This window comes from Colossoma macropomum, unplaced genomic scaffold (genome assembly GCF_904425465.1).
Source record: "Colossoma macropomum unplaced genomic scaffold, Colossoma_macropomum, whole genome shotgun sequence".
NCBI classification, from domain to species: domain Eukaryota; kingdom Metazoa; phylum Chordata; class Actinopteri; order Characiformes; family Serrasalmidae; genus Colossoma; species Colossoma macropomum.
Genome location: NW_023494803.1, coordinates 29541801 through 29554902, shown reverse-complemented (window position 1 = coordinate 29554902; position 13102 = coordinate 29541801). Strand labels below are relative to the sequence as shown.

The 13102-nt window shown below is 40.5% G+C and overlaps 1 protein-coding gene across 1 annotated transcript; it reads left to right on the top strand.

Annotated features, from left to right (window-relative positions):
* Positions 1-754: 754 nt before the first annotated feature.
* cdc5l (CDC5 cell division cycle 5-like (S. pombe)) lies at positions 755-10729 on the top strand. The gene is made up of 16 exons (XM_036593548.1): positions 755-957; positions 1998-2101; positions 2291-2452; positions 2531-2658; positions 2764-2863; positions 3016-3234; positions 3361-3505; positions 3606-3794; positions 3910-4058; positions 4186-4348; positions 5228-5392; positions 6072-6152; positions 6467-6709; positions 6915-7112; positions 9665-9877; positions 10121-10729. Exons 1-16 carry the CDS (start codon positions 913-915, stop codon positions 10226-10228), a joined length of 2412 nt encoding a protein of 803 aa, XP_036449441.1. The 5' UTR covers positions 755-912; the 3' UTR covers positions 10229-10729.
* The last annotated feature ends 2373 nt before the right edge of the window (positions 10730-13102 follow it).

The following is a 13102-nucleotide window of genomic DNA, read 5'->3' as shown; positions in this document are numbered from 1 at the left end:
ATGGCAGTATGAAGCTCTGGCGCGTTGTTCGCCAATTCAGTTGACATAGCGAGGAATTGTGTTGCCAAATAATAGTGAAAATCCTCAGCTGTGTTCTAATAATTGAATCAAACTTTTGCTGTTCGCCTTGGTTTGGCCTGGTCTGTAGTCAGTAATTTCACTAATTATACTGGCAGAGGTGACTACAGCATGTGGATCCACATGCTACCAAAATCAAGCAAAACCAATGCCCGCAGATAGAAAGTTTAGTTTACCTATTCGGATGCAGGTCTCGTGTGTGGTAACTTAAGGTAAAACAGGAGCACCTAATAATAGCTTTATGGGCTGTTCATCTGATTGAAACGGAATCAATTTAATTATTATTATTATTTTTTTTTGGCATTATTGGTCTAGAAAGAGTGGCACTGTGGCGTAGTACTCTGATAAAGAATGCTAAATATAATAATATTATTAACACTAATAATATAGTTATAATTCAAAATAATATTATGATAAGTGTTAGTTATTAATAATACTAGTATTATTCTATAATTACGCAACTGCGCATTATTGTGTTCTAGGCATGTAATCAGACCTCCATTAAACCTGCTAATTTGACATTATGACAGAATGTCCCACACAAATGTTTCTTATTTTCTATCACTTTTGGATCAAAAAAATTAAAAATGACTCTAACGTCATCTAATCTAATTTTATGTTCTACTGCCGAGGAGTTACTGGAAGAGATCTGGCAACCCGTTGAGAGGACGCCATTTGCAATGCTCCAGTACTGCGTTAGTAGGGCCATGTTTTAGCCCGCTCTCGGTTTTAAGCAGCGCCACAGTTAAACGGTGTATTTTAGAAGATCTTAGAGTTTCGTCCTTGCAGGTTTGTTTATTGTTTTGGGACGAGTGTAAGGACTAAGCCGTCAAGATGCCGCGGATTATGATTAAAGGTGGCGTCTGGCGCAACACTGAGGTGAGTTTTTGGACGAGGCTGAAGTTGGCTTCCAATTCGCCAGCTAACGTGTTCATATTTCCCCGTTCCACCTTAAAAGGTGCAGCAGTTTCATTCTGGCGACCAAGGCCAAAATGTAACTGCTGCACCTTTTAAGGTGGAACGGGGAAATTCGAATAAGAAGCTGACTTAAGTTTCGTAGTTTTTGGACGGTAGTAGCTAGCTAGCTTAGCAAACAAGCAGCGCTAACAGCAAGTTAGCGATGGGCTGTCAGCTAAAATAAGAGTGCAGTGTTTATTAAATGGTGTAGAGAGAGCTTAAATTTATTAACACGTTAGTCACAATTTCTTACAGATAGTTAGATATAGCTTTATGTGTGGCGCTAGCTAGCTTAGTGATGTAGTTAGCTAGCCAGCAAACGTTAGCTGTGTAACGTTAGGTTAGCTAGCTTAGCTTATTGGCCGCAGTGTCGGTTGTGGCTGTAGTTCATGCCCCTCGGATCAACTTATGGATCTACTCTGGTGTTTCTCACCTCCAGTCCTGTAGTTCATCCGCCCAGCACAGTTTTGTGTTTTTCTGCTCTAACGGTCCTGCTTCATCTCCAAAAAGACTTGATCATTAAATAATGATGGGACCCAAATCAAGGAAAACCCTAAACTCTGCAGCGCACGTTAATTTACAGTACTGGACTTGGGGAATATTAAAGTGGACCTGCAGCTTACCTGGATGGACAGACGTAAAGCATTATTTGCCAAAACACACACATGCTTGCGTTTTTCTAGTCTAGTCTGAACACCGTCTGACCCAGGGGTTCCCATTCCTACTGACCATGCACATTTCTGCACACCTGATTAAATTAACTAATGAAACTAGTTCCTTATGTGGTCAAGCTCCAGCGTATTGGAGTACACATAATACATAAGTGTACAGAGTAAGGGGTCCTCAGGACTTGGGAACCCTTGATCTCCTTAAAAGCACGAGTTATTAACGATTATGAACCTGTCTTGTTTTGTAGTTGTTTCTGTTTTCATCTTAATCAGCTGTGTTTTTTGTCTCTGTAGGATGAGATCCTCAAAGCAGCTGTAATGAAATATGGCAAAAATCAATGGTCCCGCATTGCCTCTCTGCTGCACAGAAAGTCAGCCAAACAGTGTAAAGCTAGATGGTAAGTTTTTTGTGACTCTAATGCAGTTATCATGTATGTCATATGTACTGCTCCGGTGCAGTAGGCAATTCTAATCATCTGCTGAAAGGGTATATGCCTAGTTGACTTTATTTTAGAATTCCTATATCATTGTTTATTTGCTTTTCAAATGTGTCAGATATCAATTCTGGATTGTTTCAACCCATCTAGGTATGAGTGGCTGGATCCCAGCATTAAGAAAACAGAATGGTCTCGTGAAGAAGAAGAAAAGCTGCTGCATCTGGCCAAGCTTATGCCCACCCAGTGGAGAACAATTGCCCCCATCATTGGCAGAACAGCTGCACAGTGTCTGGAGCACTATGAATTTCTTCTGTAAGTGCTTGTCCAGGTTATTCATATGTGTTATAAGTGTGGCCAGTAGATCTAACCACTACACTTTTTCTGCTACAGAGACAAAGCTGCTCAAAGAGACAATGAAGAAGACACAGCAGATGACCCTCGCAAACTCAAGCCAGGGGAGATCGATCCTAACCCCGAGACAAAGCCAGCCAGGCCAGATCCCGTGGATATGGATGAAGGTTAGCATGTCGATGTTTGAGAGAACTAATTCTTAGACTCCAGTAAAGTACTATTGATTTATTTGGTGATAGTCAAATAAACAAAGTGGTCTTGTTCCTCTGTAGATGAATTGGAGATGCTGTCTGAAGCCAGAGCTCGTTTAGCAAACACACAGGGCAAAAAGGCCAAGCGGAAAGCCAGGGAGAAACAGCTTGAGGAGGCCAGGTAAGATTAGCCATGTCTTTGTACAGAAATTAGTATATTCATTACAGAAGGGGTGATTTGAGGTCTGACACATTTATTGTAAAAATAAAACACACAGAATTGTGGACTAAAACGTCATGGCTTGTAGTGCTCATCATCTTTTCTTCTCTCAGGCGTTTGGCAGCCCTGCAGAAGCGCAGAGAGTTACGTGCTGCCGGCATCGATATTCAGAAGAAGAGAAAGAAGAAAAGAGGTGTAGACTACAATGCAGAGATTCCTTTCGAGAAGAAGCCTGCTCAGGGATTCTATGATACGTCTATGGAGCAATATGATCCTCTTGAGCCTGACTTCAAAAGACTTCGCCAGCAGCATCTTGATGGCGAGCTCAGAAAGTGAGTGACTGAGGTTCATATTTTCCCCCTAACTTTTGAATGATAGGGTGTTTGCCAGTTGAATTGCCCATGCACAGATATCATTTTGCCCTTTTTTGAATATTGTTCTTTTGTGGATTTTTATAGTGAGAAAGAGGAAAGGGAGCGTAAAAAGGACAGACAGAAGATCAAGAAGAAGAAAGAGTCAGACCTTCCCTCTGCCATTTTGCAGACCAGTGGGGTGTCTGAGTTCACTAAGAAGAGGAGCAAGCTAGTCTTGCCTGCACCACAGGTAAACTGTGATAACGTGCTGTTGTGGAAGGTATACTCCGTCATGTAATTTTCTGTGATGCATTTTACTGTAAGTCATTGTAAAATGCACTCCCCCCCAGATATCCGATGCTGAACTGGAGGAGGTGGTCAAACTTGGCCAGGCCAGTGAGATTGCGCGGCAAACCGCTGAAGAGTCTGGAATCACAAACTCAGCCTCCAGTGCTCTTCTTTCTGAATACAGTGTCACCAATAATGCTATGGCCCTCCGCACACCACAGACTCCTGCAGCACAGGACAAGATTCTACAGGTATTTTTGAGGGTTTCTAATTTTTCCTCATCAAAACCGTATATTATAACATTTTCATGACACATGCTTGAATATTACGCTCAGTGCTTTATTTGGCCACTTTTTTCCACCCCAGGAAGCCCAGAATCTGATGGCACTCACTAATGTGGACACCCCTCTGAAGGGTGGTCTGAACACACCACTGCACGAGAGTGACTTTTCTGGGGTTACACCACAGAGGCAGGTGGTCCAGACCCCCAATACTGTACTCTCCACACCATTCAGGTAGTCTCCCAAATTGCAGTATACTTTGTAAAAAATGTATTGTTAACAGTAAGATTTAAAAATGTTGACTGAATAAATGCCAAATCTGCAAAAGGTAATGTCGAAATGATATCTGTTTATTTGGCAGAACCCCAAGTCATGGTGCCGAAGGTTTGACGCCTCATAGTGGTATGACCCCAAAGCCTTCAATGGGAGTGACCCCAGGCCGGACGCCGCTGCGTGACAAACTTAATATCAACGCTGAGGACGGTGTTGTGGACTACGCAGACCCAGCTTATGCCAAGCACCTGGTGTGTGACAAAACATGAACATAAATATACAAGGGCTGGCCTGAATAATTTAAATACTTGTGTAGTAATTTGCTGCTTGTATTCGAAAGCTTTTTTTAGACCACAGAAATTATAGTCTAAAATAAATTTCATCGTAAAAGGCATTTAAATAGAATACTCATTGTTAATATGTGGAAAATGATGAATTATAGTTAGATTGAGTACAACATAAAGTCTTTCCAGGTATTTACATCACTGCATCACCTCACATCCACATGGCCACTGAAGCTAAAAGAGCAAAGAAGTCTTTAATTAACGATGTGCGATTGGAGACACTTTCAATTATAAGATAATTAAAAAAAAAAATAAAAAAATTCCTCAGTGCAAAATGTGTCATAAGAAGCTGGTATACCATGGAGGCTCAACAAGCTGGGTGAATTTTCTCAAATATGTAAACTTCACAGATCCTTTTCTGAGTACCGCCATGCGTCTAATCCACACTGCCTCCGACTCCGCTTCATCACCGTGGGGAGTGTGATTTGCCCGGAGCTCTGTGGAGTTTAAGCTTCATTTGTACAAGTGCAGAAAAAAACTTTGGCGGATGTAAGAGGCGCATCTGGCATAGCTGGTGTGGACTGAAACATTAATTAAAATGGAAGCATATCTGTTTTTGTCAAACAGACAACTGAAACATAGAATAATATTGTTTGTAAAGGGAATTTTAAGGAGCGTTTGAATACTCATTGTGAGAAATCAGTGACAATTCGAAGGCTGTAAAATACTGTTTGGGTCAGCCCTATACCACACAAAACCTTCTCCTCCTTCATATGATGATATCTTAGCAGTGGCCCTGTAGTTGTTTGCCTACGGCAGCATCTTGATGTATGCTGTGTATTGCAGCAACGAGAGTCTCGCGAGCAGCTGAGGCTGGGTCTGATGTCTCTGCCGCTGCCCAAGAACGACTTTGAGATTGTGCTGCCTGAGAATGCTGAAAGGGAACTGGAAGAGCCTGAGGTGGACGAGAGCTTTGTGGAGGACGCAGCTGACATCGAACTACGTAAACAAGTGAGTGATCAAAGTTCTCTTCAAAATATTTATCCCTAATTTTGTGTAACTCAGGCTGATTAAATGACTAGAGACCTAGACTTTACAGTTTTGTTTTTCCAAAGATGTACACTAGAAATATGCAAATGCCCTTTCAGTCATAAATGGAAGCTGGTGCATGCCAGTGATAATTGCTTTAACAATGCCAGTGCTTGGGCTTTCTTTGTTCAGGTTCATTGCATGATCTGTCTTCAGCAAGTCAATTGTAAAATGTCTCGGAGCATAACAAATGTTGCAGTGAATGCAGTGTTGTAAAGAACAATAACTAGATAATCTAGATAACCAACAGAGTAATAAATAAGAAGTTTTGGGTTGATGATGCTGACGATACAAAATGGAGAAATGTAAGCAGTGAAGTGTAAGCAGCACATTTTGAATTCAGCTGAAAAACTGTAAATTAACAGGGTTGCAACTAAAGGGATAAGGCTTAAGGTCCTCGCTGAGCCAGGCTCACCTTGGCCTGTTGATGATCGGGCTATCAGAAAGCAGCAGAATGTGATCATGCTGTGGAAGCAGAACAGTGTAATTTGAGATTACCAAACTCCCTTTGGCAAAGACAGGCATTAAAGGCATTGTGATCTCTTCTGTATGCTTAAGTAGTATTTTGTTAATGGATGTGAAATGTGGTGTGTTATTGCAGGTAGCCAGAGAGGCCGAGCGAGAGAAGGAGCTGAGGCAGAGACACACAGCAGTGCAGAGGAATTTACCCAGACCTTCAGAGGTGAGCTCTTTCCACTGTTTCACACACAAGACTCCTGAAACAAGCACAGATTCATAATATTTAAATTATATATATGTCTGTTCCTGTGAAGGGCCACAGACACCTTTTACCGTTGCTAAATGCTAGAAATTTAAAATTTCTCAACAAATAAAGCCTTAACTTAAAAATTACCCTAAAAACCTTTAACTTGAGTATTGTATTCATACATTTGTATTTTACATTTTCTATTTAGTTCACCTTTTCTAAGAGCTGCCGATGACTCACTGAATCCCTGTTGTGTGCTGTAATCGTGATGTGCATGTTTCTGTGATCAGGTAAATGAGACAATTCTAAGACCTCAGAATGTGGAGCCCCCACTCACAGAGCTGCAGCAGGCAGAGGAGCTCATTAAGAAAGAAATGATCACCATGATCCACTATGATTGTCTGCATCACCTCAACACAGAAGCCCTTGCCAAGAAAGGCAAAGGTGTGGGCTCCAGTTCCAACAATGCTGAGCACATTGCCTTCTTGGATAAAACACCATACGAGAAAGTCGCAGAGGACGACCTTAAGAAGGTTAGTCTCGCGTGGTTTCACTTCCTTTATCATCAGTACAAGTAGTCTTGAATCACATTCAGCATATTACTTGTTCATTGTTCTAAAAAGCTCTTGCCCCTTCTTAATGTAGTCTGTTTGGATTATTTATCTGCTTCACCTGAAGGAAATCCTTGATACCTTTTTTCAATATATGGTAAATTATCACTGTTCCTATTAATGCCAGGCCAAGGAGATTCTGAAGCAGGAGATGGACGTGGTGAAGCATGGTATGGGCCATGGTGACCTTTCCAGTGAAGCCTATAACCAGGTTTGGGAGGAGTGCTACAGCCAGGTGCTGTATCTGCCTGGGCAGAACCGCTATACCAGAGCCAACCTGGCCAGCAAGAAGGACAGGATTGAGTCCCTGGAGAAGAAACTGGAGGTAAAAGGAAGAATATAGTGATGTTTCATGTGCAGTTCCAGATCAGTCCAGTAGGTGGCACTGACTACTTAATGTTGACGTTTAAAGTAACGTGAAGATGGCACTGCTTAGCAATAAATATGTATGACTGTGAACTGCTGTAGAAACACTTTAACTTTTGCTTACTTGAAGTATGGTGTTTTATCACTGCAAAGAATTACTTGGAACTTAGGTGATCCCATGTAAATGTGGAATAGTACATTTAATACCGTACATAAGAACTGGTTAATATGTTAAGCCAATTATTAGCTCGTTTAAAAACACACTTCGTGCTTTAAGCTTCATACCTCATTGCTGCAAGGGCCAAGAGAAACATAGGCTAGGCCACCAAGTTGATTTTCATGAGTTTAAAATCAAATTTAAAAATTACATTCCAGAGACATTCCTTATTTTAATACAGACAAAAATTATAAGCACTTAAAGATATTCAGTTGCCCTGGGTCTCAGGGCCGACATATGTGTGAAGTTTCAGTTAATCAAGGCAGCCCCCGTCTCACAAAGGGTACATTTGTTTCATATTTTTTGGCCGGGAACATGGGGCGGAAACTTGGAGCCCATTCAGACAGCAGCACGCTCCGAGGAGAGGGGGAGGGGGTGTTCCTGGAGGGGTGCAGAGAGCCGAGGGCTGCTGCACTCCTTTCATTCACAGAATGAACAGGATTTATGCTAGTGGCAGCTGCATACCACATTTATTAACAGGCCTCAGAAGCCACTTGCAGCAGTGCAGTTCAGAGGGTCTCAGGGTGTCATCTGTGGCACGATCCATAAACAGCAGAACACCCTCAGCCTTCTGTGTAACCACACAGTAAACAAAGCCAGAGGGTCAGGAGCTTTCACCGCCCTGAGCCGCACCACTGGGAATAATAAGACACTCTGGCCTAGGTTCAGTACCTTTGATAGGTTTTCACTGGCATCCACCAGCCAAGTAACATCTACAGATTGTAGATTAGAAAATGAATGCTATTGTTGCACATATCCACGTTTTGAAACGGATAGAACTCCAATATCCCAACTAGAGAAAAGTTTTGTAGTGTTGTAAGTAATACATTAAAACACCAAACATTCATCTGCTACGTTTAGATACAGGTGATGTACCTGGTTGAGTTTAGTGATTGTAACTTGCAGTAAATACAATTTTGTCATCTTTTGTGTGCGATATTTTCCTATATAGCCCTGTTTATATGTCACATATTCAATCAAAAACTAATTTAAAAATTACAAGACTATACAAGAAAAAAAAAAGATTATTTTAAAGGGCCCACATCATGGATAACTGAATACTCCTCACTTTTTTCAGTTTGATGTAGTAAACACTGTTAAAGTTTCACAACATACTGTTCACTCCTGTGACGTCCATGTAAGGAAACTAAGCTGCAAAAACGGTCCATTTTGAATTTGTGAAATCACAAAAACCAACACATTTACCTACATCAGCGTATTCAACCTACAGCAGTTTAGCCCTGCTCATTCACCCTGAAGTTGTGACAGTGTTTCAGCTCAGATTTTTGAATGAAGCTGCAGATAATCAGCCAATCACAGCAGAGCTCATTTACAGATCAGTTGCAAAGGTATAATAACAAACAGCCTGTTTAATTGTAAGTGATGAAGAGAGGGTTAAAAATGGTTGCGGAAAAATGAAGTTTGAGGTTTTTTAGCACATAAACCAAAACAAATACAATAAGTGGACCTCAGGGGGGAAAATAACGTACAAATGCTGAGTATGGGACCTTTAAATATTTTTTTATTCCAAACTACATATGCCTTACTCAAGTCAAAATGAATTCTAAAATGTTTTATATGATGGATGATCATGACTTTATACTCTGTAGTTCTTTTAGTAAGTTACTGGGGTTTTCACGAACCGTTCTGACCTCTGCACCCTTTTCCCTGAGGAGTGAAGCAAGAGTTAATGTGTGAGTTAAGTTCTGTGAGACTTCTGCTTTAGCTGGATTTTGCTGTTGGATTTTTTTTTCCCTTTTCTTTTTCTTTTTCTCCTTGCTGGTCCATGTGGTATACTTTGCCCAGAGATGCCTAGTCAGGAGTTTTCTGCAGGCTAATTACAGCCGAGTGATTACTGGAAAACAAAAGGAGGGGAGGAAATAATTCTAGAACAAAAACAGATCTATTATATTCATGTAACGGTTTGTTAAAGACCAAAGGAATTGCGCATGCTAATATAGGGTGTGTTGACATTGGATGTTTAGTGTTTTTGTTTGCTTCATAATATGTTGGTCTTAGAGTTTGACTTTCATTTACATCACATTATTGTGAAAATGAACCGCTTAAAAATGGCTGCTCACGCAGCATCGTAGAACTTTAAAATTCAGTAATAATCATTCAAACAAAATGGTTCATTCTGGATCTAATAGTAAGTAATATCTAAATATATTGACATTTGTACAATACTATCATGTTGTGTTTGGTTTTTTTTTATTTTAAATAATAAATACAAGTACATGACTACTATTGACCTGCAGACCAAATAAAGCCCTCTGTTACTTGCTTTGATTCAGGTTAACAGAGGGCACATGACAACAGAGGCCAAACGTGCAGCTAAGATGGAGAAGAAGATGAAGATCCTGCTGGGCGGGTACCAGTCTCGGGCCATGGGTCTGATGAAGCAGCACAGTGACCTGTGGGACCAGGTGGAGCAAGCCCACATGGAGTTACACACCTTTCAGGAGCTGAAGAAGCAGGAGGACATGGCCATCCCACGCAGACAGGAGGTGAAGCACAGACCAGCTGGCTTTTGCAAAACAACTCCTCTGCGTAGTATATCAGCTTTACAGCACAAGAGTAGATTTTAACCAGTTTGAGTTAGAATATAGAAATTAGAATAATAAGGATGTTTAAGTAACAATAAAATGTGTTCACATTAAAATGTCTAAATAGATACTGAGAAATAATATAAATAGCCTTAAGAACACATGGAATTGTAGACTGACTTTTTCTTTTTTTTTTTAAACCAGGCCCTGAGAGAGGATGTACAGAGACAGCAGGAACGAGAAAAAGAGCTCCAGCAGCGGTTTGCTGACCTCCTGCTCGAGAAGGAAACTCTGGGTTCAGAGAAGTTCTAAATGTGACTTTTTACAAAGTATTTGGGACCATGTCTCTACGCCTTGGTCTGGCTCTACACTGGTTGTAATATAAGCAAAACCCAGTTGAAACCTTGAAGTTTTTTCCAGTTTTGAAAAACAGCATGGATGTCACCGTGTACCACATTACTGTCTGAATCCATCAGTTTCAGCAGCAGTGATTTGGCCTCTACTTCTCAAAGCTTGTGAGTTTGGAGTTCAAGTTCAGGCACTTGTGATCCCAAGGACCAGTCACTCATATGGAGTTCTCAATTTGTTTTTAAAATCAACATTTTTTTCATTTTGTAAAATCAGCAAGCATTTCTTTTGTAAATAATATCTGTCTGGCAGTATGTTTTGTTTTGTTTTGCAAAATTAGGCCATTTTGAGGGTTGTACACACAGTCTTGTACCTTTTCATTGGAATGTCGAGATCAAGGGAAACTGTATTCTCGATGGCTGTGAGAGTATTTGTTGTTAGCGCAATAAACCATCAGCTTCGGGATCGCAGTGTTTTTCATGACCACGATAAGTTCTGCAAATGATCTGTGTTGGTTAAGACCTCTTAAACCAAGAATCCAGGTTCTGTAGTGCTTTCCTTGCTTTAAAAAACTTGACTAAACTTACTGATAATGTATTAGTCACTCCCTTTAACATAGAAACTACAGATGGCTGACAAATGAAAGGAAAAGTCTCTTTAACTGCTGGAGGGTTGGAACACATTTTCTGCAAGATATTCCTTCAGGGGATGTTTTGATGAGAGAAAGGCTTAATGGGTAAGCGTGAAAGGGGTCATGATGTGCTCGCTTCTGAAGTTAAACTGAGCATCGTGTGGATCTGAGGAACCGCATCAAGCAAATGCTGCTTGGCTACACAGCAGCATTGGGGATAAGGCGAACCCAAACAGTTCTCAACTCGAATAAGAGCTCAAAATCTAGCAGTTTGAGGACCAAATAGCAGAGGGGTGTGGTGTTACACTTATACAATATATCATCATATTATAAAGCAGTGTAGTGAGTGTTCATTTTTGGACAGAGATGGGGGGAAAAGGCAGGACTTGCCTTTTTGTTTTCTGTACATTCTGGTTTGGACACTGCTTCCCAGTGCACAAGTTCATATTACGCACAAGTATGTTGGCAAATACCTATATGGATGTACAGCCGTCTGTACATGCTCACAGATACACAGACACAGAAGGATAATGTGCTCATCCAAAATATATAGGAGAATCTGGTGACTGCAAAGGCCATAGGATGCGTTTTATATCCTTTTCATACTCTTTGAATCAGTCAGTAACCCTTTCTGCCCTGGTGTTGGGGGTAAAGTCCTGGAAGAGACTCATCTGGATACAAATATTTCATCATAGGATAAAGGTGGTCAATCAGAACATTGCATTGATTTGAAGTAACCTTTCCCTCTAAAGGGAAAAAATGGACCCAAACTGTGCCAGCAAAATGCCCCCCATAACACAACCACTAGACCCTCACTGTAAGGATCAAGCATTCAGGCCTGTGCCGTTCTCTTGGGGTATGCAACACATGCACTTGCTTACTCGTGGAGAATATAGTGAAGGACGACTCTTCTGACCATATCGCTTTTTTTCGTATCTGTACCGCAAAAAATATGTGAAAGAGTGAAAACATCTTCAATCTAGTCAGTATATCTACTACTTTTAATGAGATTGTTATAGGAATATGCTAAAGAACAGTTTAATTTTGTGTAAAAAAACTGTTTAATTTTGTGTAACTTGATCTCATAAAAATACTCCATTTTGTTTTATGTATAATTTCTTGAAATAAGCAAAATTTTCTGCTTAACAAGTAAAATGATCTGCCAATGGAACAAATCACTTTCCATAGATAACATTGCTTAGACCAAGCAAAAAATTTATAGAACCAGGATGAATAATCTTGTAATATTCATACAAAAACCTGATGAGAAATATTGAGATATTGACTACAGTTAAGATGTTTTCATTTGCTAAGATATCATTTTGCTCATGCTCATGGTTTTTACACCCCTGATCTTTCAAATGTGTGGTTTAAGCACTGAAAACCTGCAAAATCCTCTCTGTGTATTTGTACTATGTACTGACACAGTCTGTACATGTCCTGCATTGAAATTTTCAGTCACCTGAAGAACAGTTACTCTTTTTCTTTACGTATAACAATAATACATAAGCATCACACTCACCACAACTTCCAACCCTATTTACTGATGTCTTTCTCATAGCTCTAAATGCAGATATCAAACTAGTCACTGTTCAGTCAGTGTTCAGTCCTATTGAAACACTAGTCAGTTAAAAAGTCTTTATGACTGGAACTCCTGACATCTGTGCCCCAATAATGGGCCCTCTTTCAAACTCATTTAGATCTTTAACTTTTGCCATCTTCATTCAAAATGGAGCTCAACCGAGCCTGCTCTGCATTTTTTACCTAGAGATAAGGGGGGGCTAAATACTGACATCCATGGCTTCAAAGGTAATTCCGAGTCCATAAAAGATAAAACTAAACTATTTTCCGTTTCCCAAAAAGAATATTGCTGCTCAAGCACTTTCGTCCTGCCAGCAGTGTCTCCATTTTCGCTTTATGAAGGGACTCAGCCTAGGGCCACAGTAATGAGGTTTGGCAAGATGAGGACAACTGGCTTAAAACTATTAGAAATTGCCACTTTATTTTCAAATGTACTCACACTGTGTCAGTCTCTCATTACTGGGGAAGGAATCGCGCCTCTAGCCTTAGAGCATATTGGAAAGAGCGGATGTGGTTTTGAAAGCTGTTATTCTGGGGTTTTCAATGCTCTTCAATGCTCCCTTTGCAAGCCTGATGCAAGATCATTCAAGGCCCTTTCATTATTTGGCTGGAGTGATGAATCAAAT